Source organism: Saccostrea echinata, unplaced genomic scaffold (genome assembly GCF_033153115.1).
Source record: "Saccostrea echinata isolate AGI-Se365-2 ecotype Australia unplaced genomic scaffold, CSIRO_AGI_Sech_v1 ptg000054l, whole genome shotgun sequence".
Lineage (NCBI taxonomy): Eukaryota > Metazoa > Mollusca > Bivalvia > Ostreida > Ostreidae > Saccostrea > Saccostrea echinata.
The window spans coordinates 39,032,957-39,054,509 of NW_026889803.1; the positions used below are offsets into that span (position 1 = coordinate 39,032,957).

Genomic DNA, 21,553 nt, shown 5'->3' on the forward strand with positions numbered 1-21,553 from the left:
ACTCAAGATAGCAGGGACCAAATATTAAGGCTATGGTGAAAAAGAAAACAAAAGTATTTTATCCCATTCTTATTTTCCCCTAAAATGTAAATTAAGCCCTTTCTATTGAAATTACTGTAAATGTACTTACTGTAAAATAACTTATTTTTGTGGGGTCGAATTTTCGTGGTTTGAGGTAAAAATATTGATTCAACGATTTGATTTTGTGGTTGAGAAAGAAACATCGTACTGGATTTAAAATTTTCATGGAGGGACAAGATTTTTTTTTTTATCTCTCCATAAAACCCACATGAAAATTTGTGATTTCACAGTAATTTAGCAGCAATGATTCTTTAGTGTCTTTGTGCTGCTGCAGTGTCTCTCTGTTATTTCAAAACAAAAACTTTAAAAAAAAACTTTGCTCCAAATGAGCTAATTTATGATTATGCTTATCAGTTGATAAGGAAATCTGTGGTAAAATAGTGCATTATTTTGCATTAAAGTTTTATTTATTTTGCATTAAAGTTTTTTTTAATTGTACACTGTGTATGTTAGTTAGAATAATCTAACTGTGTCTCGGGACAAGCCCTCACCTTAAACCGGGTCCGTAGGACAATATCATTTTAACGATAGAACGTTCTATGTGTATGTATGTGCATGTATTATTATTTTACAGGAAAAAATAAGGTCGCCTTCGAAGTAGGAAGACGAGTGCCTTACATGTGTTGTATAGACCATAAAGGTCCCTTCCGTCCTTATCTAGGGGAGTGCTAACCTTCTCTCCTTTCTTACAACACGCCTCACAATGCGACTTGAATTAGCATTATATGCTCAGATTTAAATTATATTAAGAAAATAGTGTAAGAAAAATAGATAAGCATTTTCAAAATAAATAAGGAATAAATATTCAATATACTTCTTTTTGATAATTAAAAATAAAGTTTAAAAAATCTCGTTTATTCATTGTTTAAAATTCTGAAAAGAATATATTGTTTGAAATTATTTATTTTTTTAAAGAAATATTTAATAAGGGACGCTACTCTGTAAAATACCGGAAGTTAGAAACTGAAAGTAGACAATGTTTTGAAAAACAACAAATTACTCCTGGTCAGACATCTGATGAATTAGATAATATAGTAATTTACGATAAGTTTCAGGATTTCAACAAGTTAATCCGATCGAACAAACACATTCTCAACGCTGCACAGCAACCGATGCAGGTGGAATTGAGAGGTTTTTTTTATCAGTTAATTTGTAGTAGATCAAACTCGACTTGGAAATACTTATCCCAGTAAGGAGGAAAAAATTATCCTTATCCAGCCACCTGGATTCAAAGGTTATAAATGCCTGTAAAAAGTTTATAATCACCAAATTGTATTCATACATCTAAGATCGTATGGAAAACCACAGGATGGTTTAACCCCACCCCCAACACACATTTTTTTTTAGACACGATATCAAAAATACATTAATTCCTAACATACCTTGCGTACATTATGATATTATTTCCCATTCCCATCACTTAACAGGAGGAGGAAGTTTTAGAGTTTGTGATTATATAATTTTATCATCAATTTCAGTTTTATCACGGATATAAATACTTGGGTGTGGGGAAAACTGCATAATTTTTAAAGATTCAGAAGATGAGTATCTCAATACTCATCACCTTTATAAAGGTCTGACCAATACATTAATGGAACTGTTTATGGAATTAAGCTCAAACCATGCAATCTTCAATTATATGAGATCTAGTGCACTTGACTTCTCATTTCTTATGGTAATATAAAGATGATTTTATTACAATTAACATAATAAATATTAAAGCCTTGATGACTAGTTACTTTAAGTTCATTACAGTGTAGTGGTTTTGGTTCTATGAACCATGGATGTACAGTGTAGCCCTTGATAGCTCAGTGCTCTGAAGATCTGCTTACTAAAAATGCAGGAGTCCCATGTCCCCTGGAGTAGCAGGTGAACTTAGTCAAGCCAGGGGTTAAGGAATCTGGGTCGTGTTTCTTCAAGGGTGAAGACAATATAAGGATGGAAGAATGTGGTTTGATCTATATGGACCGAGGTTATCAGCCTTCATAGCTCAGTGATTAGAAGCACCTGACTATTAATGCAGAGGTTCACGGTTTGATTCACGGTCCAGCCATAATTTTTCTACTTTCTTAATTGTTACATTTAGTGCCATTGACCATGTTCCCTGGACTTGCAAGTGAAAATCTGCGAAGGGCTAAAGAGCCTGTGTTGTGTGTCTTCAAGAGCAAAGAAGGTTTAAGGAGGGAAGAATGTAGTGGTTTGCTGTAAAATTATTGACATCGTTTTCATTTTTCCTTTGAGATCCGAGGTTTTACAAAACACAAAAGCCTTGTCAACCAGCAAGTCTTACCTATACATCAAAACGATGTCATTTAAGGACATTCGAGGTCTCTTTGAAAATCTATCTATTCACAAAATCATTACTAACATATTGGCATCAAAAGTAGCATTGATTTTTTGAGAAAGTAAATTTTTTTAAGCAACCTGAACCAAATTTTTACTTATAATGTATTTTCAATATAATATAATATAAACTTATAACATATCACTTTCAAAAAAATTTCTCTAACTGCATCATTTCAGAGCAATGTTTTAAACTGAATCATTTATTATGAGTATATACAAAAACATGTACATGGTATTAAATTTTCATGATCAACAAGAACAAAGAACTGAAAAAGACAGATTTATTATGAACAATTGTATAAAAAGAAAAAAAAATCTGTATTACATCACAACTGTCACAAATCACAGCGGCATGCACCGGCTGCAATCATCACTTGCGACACTTCCACTTTGTACTTGTACTAGAAATTACATTGTATTCTACATAATGTCATAATGTACAAGTCATTCAATCGATCTCTTCACACTGTACAACCATGTTCTAGCCACCGCATGGTATCTGAAGCTAGCTGCATTTTTACTCTACCTTGGTCATTTGTGGAAACTTAGATGATTATGGACATCCAATCACAAGACTAAAATGAAAAAAATAATATGACTTAAAAAAAAATAATTTAGATATATAAGTCTTTCATAAACACAACAAGCTTTTAATTATGACAATTTTCTATATGAATTATGCAAAGGTACTTTGAACTTTGTGATAATGACAAGAAACCCCTCTAAAAGAAGCTTTAAATGTGATCACAGAAAAATAATTCATTACCTTGCATGACATCAGGAGATTCTGTGGTCCCAGGTCTGATACGACAGAAAAGGTAGGTGGGGTGTCACATGTATTTTCATGAAGTTTCACTCCCTCCTCTAGCAGCTTCTTAACATTTACAAGGGTTAAACAATCTTGCTACAAATTAAACACAGTTTTAAATTTATGAAAAGTCAAAAATATTTATTTTTCTTTACATCAATGTTTAAAAAACATACACTTGAGATATGTGGCATAAATGCCTCCACTGATATTCTTAATATTTGAAAGAATAAGGATATGAGAATACAAAAGGGTGGAAATGAGACAAAAAAGACTAATGCAGTTTTTGTTTTCTTGAATTGCTCGTAGTTCTCAATACCACAACATACTTTAGCTGCATGAAAATGGTGATCATTACAAACACATTAAATAAAGGTCCAAAAAATGCTGAATAAACAAAAATTTCAAAATCTAAGGGCAACAACTTTTGGGAGAATGGGTCAATTAACATGAAACTTGAACTTATAATCTACAAGCTCAGCAAAAAAAAAAGGGGGGGGGGTGAAAATTAGATATTATCAAAGTTTAAGGAATTCACTTTCATTAAAACTGGTTCAATCAATATGAAACTTGAACTTGATCTGAAAGTCATCAATATGAAGACATACCAAAAATCAGCTCTTTTTCTAAAAGCACAGCAAAAAAAAAAAAAAAAAAAAAATGGAAGTAAGAAATTTTTAAGGTCTAAAGGTAATAACTTTAGGAAAAATAGATCAATCAATGTGAAACTGTAATTTGATCTGTAAGTCATAATTATATACATGTAAAGACACATATATATGTGCCAAAAATCAGCTCATTATCTATACTTGCACAGCAAAAAAGAAAAAAAATCAGGAAAAGTAATTATGATGGATGGAAAGGGGTTACACTATATGCCCCAACCACTTTATGGTGGGGACATAAAAATCCAATCAATTTATTAAAAAAAATCAATCACAATGGCATAGAAGAATTAGGGTATAATTGGGTCATCATTTTGTAAGGAAGTTGAAGCCAAAGGATGATGTATGATTAATTCAATGAATGTCTAGCACCATTTAATATGTTCTTTTCAGTTTTGTATATTTATATGAGCTTAATTCCATGTTTATTTAAAACATTCAAACATATTACCATAGCTTAGTATAGTAATTCAGCAGGCAAAATATACCCAGTTAATTTTTGAATTACACATATTTTTTTAAATAATAACTGTGCGATAATATGTATACCGGTACTTATTACTGACAAGTATTATTTTCTACTTACTTCAGTATCAACTCTGACTCCACATTTACAAAATATCACAGATTTGTTTTGCAACATGCAATTCCTTAAAAAGAAAATAATTGGAATGAGAATAATATCTACATTTTTCTAAATCATTTTGGTAGTAAATGAGTGGTATTTGATTTTTTTTTTTATAAAAAATATGCCATTTTATTGATATCCAAATGAAAAACCAAACATTGAAAATAACATGGAATCTAATTTCAAGAGTACATGTATCTATCTATCTATCTATCTATCTATCTATCTATCTATCTATCTATATATATATATATATACAGGGTTCGACACTAACTTTTTAAGGCTTTAGTCCAGCCGGACTAGTGCTTCATTACTTTTACTAGTCCGCACGCGATTTTATTAGTCCGTCAAAAAAAAAAAAGAAGCATCAATGTTTTTTAACATTAATTTAACATGACAATTAATATACGTATTATTTTTTGAAATAAACAAAGTATTTACGTGAAATATATTATTCCACAGATTCATGAAATCTCGCAATCAGCAAGTACGATCGTATTCCTGATCTCGTTTTTTTTTTATCTTTACATTACATCCAAAACGTCCAACATCTTTCTTAAAAGTGTCATACTAAATCATGATCGCTAAAACCTTATACTTCATATTGATCAGTCGAAAAATTAAGCGTTGAATTGACCCGGTATTGCGTAACTCCCGCCAAAAGCTAGAAATCTAAAAATACACGCGGGATTTCTTAGTAAAAGTTGTCGAGAATCGGACATCGGTAATTTATTCATATTCTTTTTCAATTTTTTATTGGTCCGTTCGGACTAATTAGCCACATATTTTATTAGTCCGAATGAAAATGTATTAGTCTGAGACTAACGGACTAACGTTAGTGCTGAACCCTGTATATATATATATATATATATATATATATATATATATATATATATATATATATATATATATATATATATATATATATATATATATATATATTGGTAAGAGTAATAATTACTTTTGACACACAGGACAAATGACATCTTCTGCTGACAAACTCTCAATGGCTGAACACAGTGCGTCCTCTTCCTGGCGTAAGCTGACCTCATACTTCTCAAACTCTGACAACATCTTCAGTTCTAAGACATAAATAATTTTTTAAGTGGAAATACTCAATCAAGGTTGACAGAATTTTAGAGGACAAGGATTCACCTATCAGGTTTTTAATATTAACGTAAGCATGCCATACCCTCTTGACGGAGTTCCTCCTGAATATCTTCAAAGAGATTCAGTACACTTTCAATATCAAAATCAGCAGCAGAAAAATCATCCATCTATGAGCAAAGATTTTCAAAAATCATATATCAATCTCATATAATTCAGAATAAACTTAAAATGAAACAAATTACAGTGATTCAAATCACTGGATGAAGTAATATTTCCCGCCTTTTTCTGCAGAAAAAGTTTTTAATAAGAATACAAATTACTTAATACTTCCATAGATAACATACATTCAAAATATTTTCTTCTATCATTGGACTGAAATAAAGTAGTCAATACAGTGTATCAGGTGAGAGAATACAATTCCAAGCATCATATTGTACCTCCACATCAAGTTTCTCCTCCCCTGAACACAAATTCTTCTGCATTGTCTGAAGCTCCTCCCTCATCAGATCAGTTATAAATTCATCCTTTTCATTCGTGGTTGTGTTGATGTTACGGAACTTCTCCTGGAGTTTTCCTCTGCTTTCTCTCAGTCTGGCCATGCATCTCTGTATTCAAAAAAAATATATGAATTTGAACCCTTATGTGCATTACCGGTACATCATAATTATTCTCTTTCATTTTGATCTAGCTCTATATCAGAACTAAAATTAAAATAACTTTCAGGAGTTTCTTTCCATTCAAAGTTCAAGAATCAAAGAATAAATACACCACCTCATATACATATGGCCTTAATTGTTTACCTAATTGTTCAATAATTATTTAAGCTTTATATGGCGTATCTGAGCTAAAAAAATAAAAATACAAATTTGAGTGTATATGAACATGATATGTCATTGAAATTTAAAATTTTCAATGATTTTGAACTTGAATAACCTCATGTTTCCATAGTTAAAATGACCTTAAACTATGTCTGTTATTTAAATGCGGAGTTGGTAAATAAATCATTTATTGTTTTAAATTTCTAATATCTTTGAAGCATGATTGATTTAAATTGTGTAATTTACAGGAAAGACCTATCTTTATATAAAGTAATAAAACAAATAGAAAGATCTTTTTAATTTTAATTAGTCTGAACTTGTAAAAAATATGCCATATTTGACTTTAATATAAAGGCTTATAATAATAAAACTTTATTGATTTTTTTTAACGTTTTCAACAATTAACAATTTTAATGGTTTAAATAATCATATGGTTAGTGTATAGTATATGATAATTTTTTAGTTAGGCTTCTATACTCATACACATGCAAGTACCTTTCTGTAGGTTTCTTTCCATGGGGGAGTTCTAGCTTTGTACAGAGCCCTGTGATCTTTCCTTGTTTTGTCACTTACTGACATACTCTAGCTCTCTTTCTACAAAACAAACTGTTGGGTAATCTCAAACTCATGGTCATATATTACACATGCAGTTTATGTACAATTAATTAAGGTAAATTTCTGACAGATTAATTAATAAAAATGATCATATTTGCTCCTGGAGTAAGACACTTTCTGATATCTGAAATTAACTACAATTTTAAAATCAGTTTTTTCATACATACATGTTATATTTATTCACATTTCTATATTATATTGACACAACTGTGTCTCCATACAATAATTTGGCTCCAAATGATAAAGTGCAGAGATTATTTATGTCTCTGGTTCAATGAATAAAAATGATAGGCCTATCAACGATATGAAAATTTGTAAGGTTACTCACGGTGTAGAATGAGTCCGCGATCTAACCACAAAAAATGTTTTTTTTTAAGTAGCTCAACTGTTCAGTCAACTTTCTGTCTTCAATGTTTCATATATTGGATTTATTCCCCTTTGAACACTAAAACTGATGACGTTTTGCGCAACAGAAAGCGAAAACAGACGACTGAGACGCCTTAGTTGTAAATGTTTATGTTATAACAGTTTTTATTTTGAAGCGATCGACAGAGGCTGATCAAAATCCGTGATTATGTAATACAACTCTAGTAACATCCTAAATTTGTTTTGATTTGGTGTTTATTTTGGAGAAACTGATTTGCAGAACTGTCAAACTCAGGGGGAGTGAAAATGTCTGGTGAAACGAAAACATTCAGGTATGTCTTTTGTAAAACTGCATTATATTTTACTTGCGTCACTCAGATATCTGTTCAATCCGTCCTGTTGTCCATAAACTTAGAATATATTCAGCCTTTTCCCTGAAATGACTGAGTCAATTAGGCAATTTACGTGTAATTCTTGGAGACTAGCTTCATGAATATGATAATGAACAATTAAAGACAACCCTCACAAATTGTAAAATTCATGTCACATGAGCCAAGAGTTTTTGGGGGATGGGAGAGATTTTAAGGCATATCATACTAGACTTCAACATGGGAGAGGGGACTTCACTCAGAGTTGCTGAAAATGAAATTGAACATATTTTTTCTATTGTACATTCATATATTCAACATTGTGTTAGACTCAATTGATTATTGATTATTCTTGTGTTAAGTTAATGTGTATCAGCAGTATATTCATGTTTAGCATTGATTTTGATATTTCTTTTGTACAAGCTGTGGGACACATGAAGTTTAATTAATTTTCGTGAAATTTCAGGTACAGAGCTGTCAAATTAAGTTTAAATAACTTGTGCCCATGCAATACCATTGTATATACATTTGTATTTATAACAATTAAATATGTTCAAATTATAATCATGATAATTGTTTGATATTCAGTTGACCATAAGGCCCAATAAGTAGAATTATGTCTTCTTGCTCTTGAATTTTACATACAATTATAGTCTGTATGAAAAGGTAATATAGTTTTACAGTTTATAAAATATTTCATTGAAGTTTGAAATTAGTGACCTGGAATGTAGGAGATGAAGAGCCTCTGGCAGATTTTACAGAATTGTTGGATCTAAAGGCAGATTCTCTACCTGATATTTATGGCATAGGGTAAGCATTTATCATCAACATTTTATAATGATAAGTTGGACAAATTCCAATTTCCCAGGGTGAGAAAATAAAAATTCATGGTCACTTGTCCCAAAGTACAATGACAAAATGCTGCCATGTTATTTTTTGCCATGCTAAATACATGTAATGAAGGTTTAAATAGATAATAAGGTAATATTAATTTTAAAAAAAAAGATGCAATGCATATTCTTCATATTATTATTAAACAATGAACTGAGGTATTATTTAGTTACTTGAATAAACCTCAGAGCATTAGTGTGACAAAATTTTACCCATCACCAGGGGACAAGATGCTGAAGCGAAGTTGAAATCAAGAACAAACTGTCCCTCCATTTCTCTGCAGCTACATTATGATGACTTCCAGTTTATTTGCGTTAGTTGTTCCCTTCAGTTCTATACTGGTCATGTGACCTGAAGGGTATATAAGCTAAGACAGGAAAGTTAAAGTAACACTGATCAGAACAGAAGAGCCAGACTTGGTAGGTACTATGAGTGATACCTGAATAACCCATGCTTCAGTCCTTCCTGTACGAAATGTTCCACCTGGAAAATAGGGGGAATAGAGGTGTACTTTGAGAAGGATTCCGGGCGTCAGTTTGTCTCACTACATATATGGTGATATACAGGTTCTGGGCATAAACCAAGAAGAAACCAAGCGGAATTGTGCAGAAATTTGAGGCGAAAAATGCAAATGAGCTACGCCCGGAAAAATAAATGATGCCTGGAAACTAAAATGATGCCTGAAGCAGAATTACGCCTGGAAAGTCCTTATTATTATGTAATAATATGTGACTTAAAAGCCTATTTAGCCAAGAAATGCAAACTTATGATTTAGTCATTTACAATGTTAAAGTTGAAAATTTAGCCATTTGAACTGTAAGAAAACATAATGACAAGTCATTAACATCTAAAATTGTATGAAAATATATGAAAGCTGTTTTATGTCTTTGCATAAGGGACACTGAGACATCATCAGGAGTGTAAAATAATGCCTATAGGAATTTGATAAACTTTTTGAAATTCTTTTATCACTCCAGTGATGACAATGAATCAAACAAAATACTTACTTGTAATACAGTTCATAAAATAATATTTTACTCAGTACTTTACAGTTTTAGTGCCTCTATGTCATCTCCGAATGTGTTCAAGGAAACTCGAATAATCTAAAGAGTCAATAATAATCATTGTACATTCAAATTTACCTAAATAGGTACCAGATATTAATTATCACACCTACCAGCAGATGCTGTGTCATCCAGAACAAGTGTAAAAGCCTTAACATTGATATATCTGTATTTCCTATTTCACTCACACTAAACTCCCTCCTTCCTGATGTAATTCAAACTTAACCTCCTATCTGAAATGACCCTTAATTGATAATTAAATGGACCAATCAGAGGCTTTTACTCCTCGAGAAAGTTCAAGGAGTAATGTTTGTTTCAGTTTTCCTGCTATTTTACGCCAGGGAAAATCTGAAGTTGCAAATTGACGCCCGGAAAGTAGAAATGACGCCTGGAAGACGCCTCTTCTACTCAGGCGTAACTTTTCAAAAGTCTGTCTCCGTCTCAAGAATGCCCAGAATTAGCCAATTTCTGCTATATTCCACCCATATTCTAGGTGGAATCCGCCTTTAAATTTCATACAGGTTGGAAGGTGCATGCACTCCAGAGAAATGGCAGGGATATTGTAAATACACATGTATTGCTAATTTAAATATGTGATTGAGATCTCTAAATTTTACCTGATTAAATTATTAGAAAACTTATGCAGAAAACCAGGTACATGTATAAGAGTATCCCAAAGCTCAAACAGAGGGGGAATCTTTCCCGCAACAATAGCTGTTGACGGTCAGATTTATAACAGTCAAATGCCATAAACAACCTGGAAACCATACAGTGCAATGATGTCTGCTCATGCTTGACAATTAACTTCTAATATGTTCAAAGATTAGATTTTTTTTTTACATATTATATTCCCAATTAATGCATCAAGAAATTTATTGTAAATAATTTTGGTCTAATACCGTATTGATCAATTCACATTTTCAAATATCAAACTATTGAATTGTAGATTGCAGGAACTGGTATCAGGAGAGTTTGCTGCATACAAAAATTCATGGACAACTCTCTTTACAGATATTCTAGGCCCCAAGGGATTTTGTCTGGTAAAGTTTTCTATATTTCAGTATAAAAGAAAAAATCAAAGAATTCAGTAATTCAAAATTTTGTGCTAATAAATAAAAAATTGGATACTCAAACAACTGCAGTTACCAGTAAAACATACATGTATTGCAAAAAAAAGAGGTGGCTTAAATTTTCAGTTTAAAAAAAGAGAAGGAGAAGTCAGAGAGAGAGAGAGAAAAAAAAATATAATTGACAGGTATTCTTGAAGTACCTATTGTATATTACTTGGTACTACTCAGTAATAAATTTTTATTTCAGATAAAAGCAGTGAAAATGCAAGGCCTTCTCCTTATAGTGTTTATTAAGAGAGAGTACCTTCTCTGTGTAACACACATAGAGTCTGAGACTTCAAAGGCGGGGATGGCAGGATGGTGGGTGAGTGTTACCAATAGCTGTCAGTGGGGATGGGTAGAAAGGCGGTGCAAGTAAAGTATATACATTAAATTACATAAATAAATCTCAAGAATACGATTATTATGGCTAACTGGTGGTTTTTATATATTTTAGTATATTATGGTGATTTTATAGTATTGGTAGAAATCAATGTAAGAAATTAATTAACAATGAAATTTTAAAAAAAATTCAGTTTTAGCTCACGGAGCCATATAGACTCAAATAAGACTTTCCGATCATCTGATTCTCTCTTTCTGAATCTGTGCACATCAAGGAAGACTTTTTTTTACATTTATATATCATTTTGTCAAGAACAAGTATGCCAGTTTCAACTAAACTTAGTGAAAAATATTTTTGAGTGTAGAGGATTCAAAATACTTGTTCTATTAATATTACTGACCATGCAGTTTAATTTCAATGTTTTGATTTTGTTTTCTCAGTTTATAACTTTTAAACTTAACAAATCTTTACCCGTACATCATTAATTAACAGAAACATAACTTTAAATTCAAGCATATAATCAGGAAAGAGAAATTTCAAATATAGTCTGCAGTATGTCTGCCACATTTAATATTATTTACATTTAGTTATTAGATGTTGGAGTTCTATATATCTCTGCTATCTTTGTTTCTGGGTTGGGGTCATTGTGGGAATTCTCTGAAAGAACAGTGACTCAAGTGAGCGTTATACACCAAGAACTTTTTTATTAGAATAAAAATGTAGAATACTGTGAAGAAGATTTATCTTGGTCTTTGATGTTTTAGGGAAACAAAGGAGGAGTCAGCATTCGATTTGATCTCAATGGAGTAAATCTTATCATTGTTAATTGTCATCTGGCAGCTCACATGAACAACTCAGCTGAAAGGATCGAGGTATTGAAGTGATTAAAGAAGTCAGTTCAAAAACTGCTTTGGTAATATTTCTTAATTCTCTGACTGGAAACCTTTGTGAAAACAAGATTTTTTTTTTTTTTGCTGCAAAAATCTTAATATTTTAGATTGAATTTTTTTTCACAGGATTTTTTCACTGTTCTGGATACTCAGAAATTCAGAGATAAAGATGTAGATCATATATTAGATCATGAGTAAGTACGATTATTAGAAAGAAAATAAAAGGATATCAGCAGTACATACTGTACACTTTGTGTAGATTTTTAAACTGTTGGTGTTTTACTGTATATATTTTTAACAGGCTTCCTATCTACCAGCCAAGGCATTTACCCTCCTTGTCTGATCACCAGTGTATTGACATGTTTGTTATCTGCTTGATAATTTTTAGCTCAACTGAGCCAAAGGCTTAAGTAAGCTTTTCTGATTAAATTTGTCAGTTGACATCATAAACTTTTCACATTTTCATCTTCTTCTCTAGAACCACTGAGCCAATTTCAACCAAACTTGGCACGGAGTATCCTTGGGTAAAGGGAATTCAAATTCTTCATATGAAGGACCAGGCCCTCTTCCAAGGGGAAAATTTTAAAAAAAGTGAAAATTGGGTGGGGTAATTTAAAATCCTCTTCTCAAAACCACTGGGCCAGAAAAGATGAAATTTATGTGAAAGCTTTCTTGGGTAGGGCCACTTTGGGCGATCAAAGTTTTACAAAGGAATACTTAGGAAAAAAATAAAATTTTTCTTTTCATGAAAGCAAGGTCATGATTAGTCATATTTATATGAAAGCATCCTCAGTTAGTGTAGATCCAGGTTTGTTAAAATCATGACCCCCAGAGGTAGGATAGGGCCACGATGGCCAATCAAAGTTTTACATAAGAATATGTAGGAAAAATCTATTAGTCTTCTTCAAAACAGCAAAGCCATGATTAATCATATATGTATGGAAGCATCCTCATTAATTTCCCATGAATATTAATTCATTTTTTTTAGTAACTACAGAGTAAAAAAATTCTTTTATTAGTTTTGTGTTTTGGATGGGAGATCTCAACTTCAGGATTGACAATTTCACAAGAGAAGAAGTAGAGAAATATATTGAGAAGAAGGATTTTGAAACTCTTTTCAAAAAAGATCAGGTTAACTTTTTTATTTTTGTTATATTGTTACATTTCGTCTACTGATTTTATCCAGAATATGGTATGTGTACTCAATTTTAGCAGCATTAAAATTTAGTGCCTTACATGTACTTGTTTACATTCTGCTTAAATTGTACAAATATATGATCAACACTGAAAATATTGACATTTTTAGAATGAATTTAAACACAGACACATACATGTACAGTTGAACTTTAGTATCTCAAACACCGATATCTGGAATACTATGAATATATTGAAGTCATTTGGGAGTCCCAACCACATGTTCTTTAAGTATTTTAACCTCAATATCTCAAATCCACAGATATCTTGAAGCTTTTTCTTGGTCCAATCAAATTTGAGATAACGAGGTTTGACTGTATTTTATGATTATGCTAATTTAGGACTTGAACTACATGTACAGATTCACTAACAGTAAAACATGGTTACAATGAACTCACTTATCATGAATTCACACTTAAAGCAAATTGCTTTTCATTCCTTATAGTTTTAAAACACATTATGAAACAAATTACATAATTTTATAACAAATTAAAACTGGCCATCCCTGGCACTTTGCTCCAAGCTTGTTTTACTTGTAATTTTGAATTCATTGAGATAAGTATACACACACAGAGTAAAAATCTGGTTGTGTACCAATAAAAGTAGATGTTTTATACTTACTTTCCTTTGTTTTAACTTGTCATATAAATTATATCTTCATTTTCTATCTGTTACAGTTAGTTAAATGCAGGGAAGAAGGCCTCATCTTTTGTGATTTTGAAGAGGGGAAAATTGATTTTCCTCCCACCTACAAATTTGATAAAGGAACAGATAATTATGATAGCAGGTAAACCAGTTATTATGTTGTGTTATAAATTGATTAAAATGGATCTTTCATCTAAGCAATGGCAATCTTTTTTAACACAGTTCAAAGAAACGAGTACCAGCATGGTGTGACAGAATTCTCTGGCAGGTCCATCATGATTCTTTTGAGAAGATAACATTAGCAGCTGATCTTCTAGAGTACAGATCTGTACCTTTCTATGTCATGAGTGATCACAAACCAGTGGTCGCAACCTTTAAGATTAAAGTAAGTTTCCATCACAGAAGTAAAACAACTAAAAATTAACAGATTAAAGTTTAAATTCAAAGGATATGATGTCAAATTATAATTCAAAATCAACTGGATTGTATAATTCTCTTATAGATATTGACAAAATTGATAAACATCCAAAATGCACCACCCTTACAATTTTGGTCTATTAAGAAGGGATCTTGGGGAGAGGGTGGGAGAATTTTAGTTACTTGAGAATGATGAGTTATTTTCATTTTAAATTGTTGTTGGTACTCTATTTCATTGTGTGTTTTGATAATCATATTAATATTGAATAATATCATTTTGCAGGTATTCTCATGCCAGCGATTTCCGGCACCAGTAACCTTTGATGTAGAGAAATGCTGGAAAGCTGGTCAAAGTGCCACAGTTAAATACAAAATGAGAAAAGACTCAGAACTAATGTCCTCTAGTCGAGACTGGATAGGATTGTATAAGGTTTATTAATTAAATTTGTATCTGTACAGCTCATGAACAATATGTCAGTGGTTATAATTGCAAACTACTACTATTGAAATAACAATAAGCATACCAGATACATATTTATTTATACTGTAAAACTCAGTTATAGCTAAGTCCTGGGGACTTGTGAATTTACTTTGTTATATCAATAATTCATTCTCTATATAAATGAATTTGTTAAAGTATATAATTATATAGTGAATTTGCAATATATATCTTTTCTTTCAAGTACGGTTATCAAATATGTTAAGAGAATCAGTATGTAATAATGCAAAACTTAACTTGGATTACTATTGTTTTCTAATGAACTGAATTTCAAATGTTAAGAATTTTGTTGAGGATCCCAAAAAACTTATATATAGTACTGTATATCTGTAAATCCCATATATCATGTTCATACTAAATTAGTTTTACTGTATGTTGTCAAAGTGTAAAGTATATTTTATGAATAAATCTTACGATTATTTCTTGAATTCTAGAGTGATTTCAAACATCTACATGACTATGTAACTTATGTTTGGGCCAAAGAATATGCAGAGAATAGTCCTGAAGGGGTAGAGGTGACATTTTCAGGACGGTACCTTTCTTTGTCCCCGGGGACCTACAGGGTGGCCTACATCAGTAACTACAAGGACACACTGTTAGGGATGAGTGAGGAGTTTAAGGTAAAGGATGAAGTAAGCTTTTATTCAGTTTGAGTTTGGATAATTGAAAATTTCGTTTTGAAAATTAGGGTATGTAATTGGATTATACAGGACTGGAAGCTTGGTTTTTAAAATACTTTATCCTCTATGTCATATATATTTATATGAATATGGAGTTTTACACCATTTAGACTTTCATGTTTACATGTAAATCCAAGACAAATATGGTCTGTCTTTGAGAAAAGCAATCAGTTTTACCTCATCTGTTAATTAAATAAGTTTTTGTGAATGAATGTAGCAATGCCATTAAAAACTTAAATACATGCATTTTGGCACATGTTGTCAAATATAAAGTCAACAAATAGTACAAAGCCCTCCACTATAGACTTTTTTTTAATGCTTTGTCATTAATATTTTCAGATTGTATCTTGAGGTGCTTCTATAGAGAAAACATTTTCCAGTTTGGGCAGCATCCTGATCTTTACTTGCCGAAAAGAACAAAGAAATCCATAGAAAGTGATATCAATTTACATACTTATTTTATATATTTTTTACCTCATGTGTTTGAACAACTTTAAAAAAAATGAGTATTTTTGCTATGTAGCTCAGCTCTTTAGTATGGAAATTTTGACCAGAGAATTCATATAAACACAAAAAGTGCAATTTTTCTGTTCTAGGTTATTGAGTTGTCAATATTTTTAAACTGCAACATAAACATTGAAATGCCTTTATGCTCATATTAAACATATTTTGTACTACTGCTGGGTGTACTATGACAAAACTTATCCTGCATTTACCTTTAATAGCTTTGTCATCTCTGATATTAAGACCAAAAAAAATTTAACCTGTTTGCAAAGTATTTGGGATGGAAAGGTCCAGACACAGGCTAGTAAGAAATTAAACCAGAATGAGAAAAATATTATTTTATAATTATTTTATTTGAGATTAAAACTTTATACCAACATTTCTTTGCTTTAACACACTTTAAATATCCAACATTTAGTCAAAGCAATTGCCAATGCAGCTTATTTGCAAAATTGATACATTTTCTTTAGACATATTAAGAAATGTCAGCATACCTGGTTGTTAGTACATATACTAATTTCATAAACTTAAAAAAAAAAAAAAAAGAAAAACTTGCAAAGTTTTATTGCATGAGGATTTACATGTAAATAAAAAGTTGGGGGGAATAGGGTTGCAGATATATTTTACCAGTATTAAAGGATTAGTATATTGCATGTTTTGTCATTAAGATAGTTTTACATGTAGCTGGTCATGGAATGTTTAAAATGGCATCTACTTTTTAATGACTGTATGTTCACATTATTGCCAAAGAACACAAAAAAAATTTGTTTGAATGCAGACCTGCGCTGGGTGACTTTTACTCAAAAGTCGATGTAATATACACATTTTTCTCTATAAATCATGGAAATTTTGAATTTATGTCCTTTTCCTGACATCATGCATATCTAATATATGGTGTCATAGCTGATGAAAATATTTTTAAAATGATTTGAAGTCTGCAGATATCCACCTGGTTTAAAACATATTTATAGATTTTTCTGTCAAAGTTTGATTTTGGGGGCAAATATTGGTCATTACTGAATATAGTCCTTTGTATGAACTACTCAGTTATGAGTTAAATAGATTAAGTTTGATATACCTATCCAAATATCTATGTTTTGTATGTAATTGTAATTCATATGGTGTATTTCATGTACGAGTGCCAGGTATTACACTAGCTACATTTAGTAGTGAAAAATACAGTTCAGTTTATCAGTTTTGCACATCTTTCAAGTTTGATGGAGAACTCTAATGGATATGTGTTATTGCATTTTTTTCATGATTGAAATACATTTATTTCTATTGTTATATTTTTATAATCTTTTTTTTAGTAATTTCAATTTTATGGTACAAAAGCTTGGTTTTCTATTAGAGCTATCTTGTTTATGTGATTTTTTTTTACTAAAACAATTAAGAATTTGTGTATCTTTTATCAATTTATTGGAATGCTCTTGGAAAGAGATTGTATGGGGATTGAAAATATACTTCAATTTCTTTAAGAAGGAATACTTCCAAATTTTAAATGAATAATAGCATGTTGCATAATATGAAAGACCCTTATTGCAAGGACTAACAAATCTTTCACAAAACTCTCTGTGCATGCACATACACATACATGTATTATTATTTGGTTTGATTTTAAAAAAAACTATTTAAGTGTTTAAGAAAGCATATAAAACTAAAACTATTTATGTATATTTATTTTATAATACATGTATAAAAACAAAAAAGGTTATGATAATCAAATTGATAAAAATGTTTAGACATTTATTAAGTGGAATGTGAAAATTAACTTGAATTTTTTTGAAATTCACATTTTTTCTAGTTTTGATATAAAGACTAGAGAAAAATTTAAAACTGTTTAATCTTATCTATAGTGTGAAATATAACTCTTGAGAACTGAATAAATATATGACTGCATACAATGAAGTGTAGATTGATCTTGATTATGGTTCTTGATGATGAAAAGGATTGTGTGTATACATTGGTATAATATCAGGAAATAATACAGATTATTTCTGTGATTTTTAATTTTATATTTTGTTATTTTTACATGGAATATGGTGCATTATATATCACAGAAGGCTGTGAGTTTTAAAGAATAAGCTCTTTCAAGGAATAAAGATGACATTGTACTTTTTGCTCAAATATAGGAAATAAATGTTTGTTATTAAATTTTGATGTTTGGACTATATTATATTAGAAGTAAAAATGATGTATACATTTTTCATGAACAATATACAATATTTATGTCACCCTGGACAAAGTCTGGGTGACATAATGCTCCATCTAGAATTTTGTTCACGAATTTTCTTGCAGATGGCCTGGGCAGTCTTGATGAAACTTCACAATATTTATATTCACCAAGTGTAGTTGTGCATTCAACATTTAAAAAAATCGAAATGGCCACCGTTGCCATGGAAACAGAGGAAATATGAAAATTTTCAATTTTATTTTTCTCAATAACTGTCTTCCCAATTCTTTTTGAAATTAAAGGATTTTTCTTGCAACAAGTCAAACTGTAATCTCGCTATTTCGTCGAAACGTGCACTGGTGTTCGTAGGAATGCCAGTACTAATTTTTTAGTCCCAAGGAATCTTTCTGAGATTAGTCGAAGTGATTTCTGAATAAAAGGAATCGATTGGACAATTCTTTACTGTTGCCATAAAAACAAAAAAGGAGAATCTTCTTTACAGTTTGATTTTTCCTCAAACTGCATAATATTGATATGTAGTAAGTAATTCTTCAAGTTTCCGTGATTTCATATTTTAATTTTTAACTATTTCCCGTCGCTATGGAAATAAAAAGAGGGTATTTTCAGAATTTTTAAAATAGTTGTAATGATAATAATTTGGTTAATACATAGGTACATATATATGATACCAAGTATAGCCCTTGAAAGCTTATTTCCTTTATTGCGGATGTTGGCGCGAGGGGGTCATTTCCATGGCCGTAGGAACCGGGGGGGGGGGGGGGAGTGCCCTCCCCCCCCAATAATTTTGCCGATATATAGTTACTATAGTAAACATAGATACTATATGCTTGTGCCCGGGCCCTCAATAAAAACGTCTGATGACCTAGCTTTTTTTTTTTTTTTTTGCTTGTCAGGAAATTTTTGGTAGTGCCCCCTCAACTGTCAACTGAAAATGCATGGTTGTGCCCCCCTCCCAACCGAATTTGCTTCCTACGGGCCAGTGATTTCTGTGCATGGGAATCGGAGTACCCAGAGAAACTCCATGCGTTGAGCGGGTGACAGACCACTTTACCCTCTCACATACAACCACTGCCAGGGATCAGAGGATCCCTTTACAGGGATCAAAGTCCGGTTGCGTCGGTGAGAAGCGAGAACATGCGCTACCCAGACACCCTTAGTTGCTTACTACATACATGTATCTACAACCAATCTTTCTCGCAGAGTTGTCGTTCGTTTCTCTCTCAGACACCCTTAATTGAAAGTATTCAGCCGATGGTAGAGAGTGATCTACAACATGGACAATTAGGAAAATGTCCAACAACTTGGACAATTAGCATCGATTTTTCGAAGTAGGGGGAGGGGGGTTATACAAATAAAAAAGGAGTCAAAGTCTAAAACCTTGTGTATGTTGGGGGGGGGGGGGGGGCTCGATCACACTGCAACAATAACTCGAGGGGATTGGGCCGAGCGGTCTTTGAATGAAAATTTGTATACTTACTAATAGCAAAAAGATTATTCAAAATAAAAAACTACGCCACCCCGCGCATAACAGCCCTGCAACTCCAATATTTCCCCATTGGGGTCAGTTCGGGGTGACCCGTGTTACTGTGTATAGTAGCAAAGTTTTGTAGTTTAATTTTGGATGTAGTAAGGGATTTAATTAAACTAAACGCGAGATTCGGGGGGGGGGGGGGTCCTTGGGCAATTTTCCGGAAAATTCTTTTATCCAAGACACTGTACAAAAGAATATTTTGCAAGTTCAAATTAATGAGCTAAATGAATATGAGTATGTAGGTCAAGATCATTTAGAACAAGGCCACAAAATTTCCCTCACCAATGGATTGGTTTTCTTACCAACATGCTACTATAGTAATTCAAAGGTTGTTCTGACTTATAGTGCGTCGAGAGTACATATCTGCACACTTAAGGGGATACCAACGATGTCATCCTAGAAAACACACTTTTATTCTTAATCTTTGGTTATAAAAATTAAAAATTACAATAAATTTGGCTATACCTGTACTTGATTTTTAACTTGTTAACAAAATTAATTAAAGTCTAAAAATGCAAGTTTTCAACATTATGTTGAAATACAGTATGGGAATCTATCAATAAATTCAGGCTGAATATTGCATGTAAAGCATTACTGATAATTGTTTGATTAAAAGTATGTAGCCCCCCCCCCCCCCGCCCTTGCATGAATTTGTGGGCGGGGTTGATAGAACTTGTGTTATCAGAATGGGCGACAAAATGTGCTTTACACAACGACAAAAATTGTCGTCGGCGATAATAAGTTCTGCAAATACCAGCTAGACATTTTGTATTGTTTTGAAGAATGGTTTACTGGGGTCGTAGAGAGTGAGGGGGTTATTTCATTTTTATATAAATTTATATTTATTATGTATTTGTACCATTCTCCCATTTCACAGTGTAGAATACAGGGGCTTGTTTTACAAAATAACTTAACGACTAAGACCAAAACTTCAGTTGATTGTAAAATCTTGCAAAATTAATTATTCTGTTAAAGATTGTAAGCATGAAGACATCTTTCTAAATTCATTTCAAAACGGTTTAAACCATTTCAAATTAATGTAAAATGGAAAGTTATGTGAAAACTATATTTTGGTCTTGGTCGTAAGTTGTTTTGTAAAACGGGGGCCCAGGACTTAATTACAACCGCTCCTTTGCACTTCAAAACGACAATTGCGCAAACAAAAAAACCATTCATTTATCATTTAGTGAACATGCAATCTCATGAAAACTAAAGATAAATACTATTCAAAACTTCTAATCCGTCACTTCTACATGTACCAGTGTAGTCTTGCAATATGCGATGTTATCGATCATATCTTTAGATTGTTCAAAAACAATTCATGTACTTTTATTATTATTACTTAATTATCTCATTCATTAATTGATATTGAATTACTGATGAAATCTATACTGCGAGTGCGCGTGTGACCACCATTTCATTTGCATGAATGCTTTCTCAAATGAGAAATCGTGTAGAGAAATGCTAGTAAGCCTGCTTCCCAATCAAAATCACTTTTTGCGAATAAATTTTAAAAAATGAGAGAAAAAAAATTATGTAACGATTATCACGAACACTTGTTACCCGACGTCTTGACTGTGGACAAAGATCTTCCGGTATAATGCATTGACACTTTAATGTGGAGAGATAATGCAACTGCCTAACACCCTGAATTTGTGTATTAGTGTAAATTTATACTCGAATTACCCAGAATCAAAACTAAATATGAAATAGCGATAAAAGCAGAGAGTATTGCAAAAGTGACATCTTTTATGCTGTTTCCTCTGCGAACATGAGATTTTTTTATT

At 31.8% G+C, this 21,553-nt stretch overlaps 2 protein-coding genes and 1 non-coding gene across 4 annotated transcripts; 1 reads left to right on the top strand and 2 right to left on the bottom strand.

The window, feature by feature from the left end:
- Positions 1-655: 655 nt before the first annotated feature.
- LOC133172728 (U6atac minor spliceosomal RNA) lies at positions 656-776 on the bottom strand. The gene has a single exon (XR_009718964.1). It is a non-coding gene; the product is annotated as a U6atac minor spliceosomal RNA (small nuclear RNA).
- Positions 777-2,694: 1,918 nt separating this feature from the next.
- On the bottom strand, positions 2,695-7,485 carry LOC133205796 (RPA-interacting protein B-like). Of its 2 annotated transcripts, none has more exons than XM_061341674.1 (8): positions 7,400-7,485; positions 6,952-7,050; positions 6,076-6,243; positions 5,721-5,805; positions 5,490-5,610; positions 4,487-4,550; positions 3,194-3,331; positions 2,695-3,002 (listed from the first exon to the last, which is right to left on the bottom strand). In XM_061341674.1, the coding sequence occupies exons 2-8, from the start codon at positions 7,033-7,035 to the stop codon at positions 2,973-2,975; spliced, it is 690 nt and encodes a 229-aa protein (XP_061197658.1). In that variant the 5' UTR covers positions 7,036-7,050; positions 7,400-7,485; the 3' UTR covers positions 2,695-2,972. The 2 variants fall into 2 exon arrangements, with proteins under 2 accessions (XP_061197658.1, XP_061197659.1); XM_061341675.1 differs by having other exon boundaries at positions 6,952-7,044; positions 7,396-7,410.
- Positions 7,486-7,569: 84 nt separating this feature from the next.
- LOC133205795 (inositol polyphosphate 5-phosphatase K-like) lies at positions 7,570-17,792 on the top strand. Its single transcript, XM_061341673.1, has 12 exons — positions 7,570-7,769; positions 8,511-8,615; positions 10,707-10,800; positions 11,078-11,194; positions 11,977-12,084; positions 12,229-12,296; positions 13,122-13,233; positions 13,974-14,083; positions 14,164-14,326; positions 14,642-14,788; positions 15,292-15,477; positions 15,877-17,792. The coding sequence occupies exons 1-12, from the start codon at positions 7,744-7,746 to the stop codon at positions 15,886-15,888; spliced, it is 1,248 nt and encodes a 415-aa protein (XP_061197657.1). The 5' UTR covers positions 7,570-7,743; the 3' UTR covers positions 15,889-17,792.
- Positions 17,793-21,553: the final 3,761 nt, after the last annotated feature.

Bases quoted from the DNA above. Each gene is read 5' to 3' on its own strand.
- LOC133205796 (XM_061341674.1), bottom strand. From the start codon at position 7,035: ATGTCAGTAAGTGACAAAACAAGGAAAGATCACAGGGCTCTGTACAAA. The intron at 5,806-6,075 runs GTACAATATGAT...CTTTGCTCATAG, and splicing joins AGGAGAAACTTGATGTGGAG to ATGGATGATTTTTCTGCTGC. The intron at 5,611-5,720 runs GTATGGCATGCT...TTTATGTCTTAG, and splicing joins GGAGGAACTCCGTCAAGAGG to AACTGAAGATGTTGTCAGAG.
- LOC133205795 (XM_061341673.1), top strand. From the start codon at position 7,744: ATGTCTGGTGAAACGAAAACATTCAG. The intron at 12,085-12,228 runs GTATTGAAGTGA...TTTTTTTCACAG, and splicing joins ACTCAGCTGAAAGGATCGAG to GATTTTTTCACTGTTCTGGA. The intron at 13,234-13,973 runs GTTAACTTTTTT...TATCTGTTACAG, and splicing joins CTCTTTTCAAAAAAGATCAG to TTAGTTAAATGCAGGGAAGA.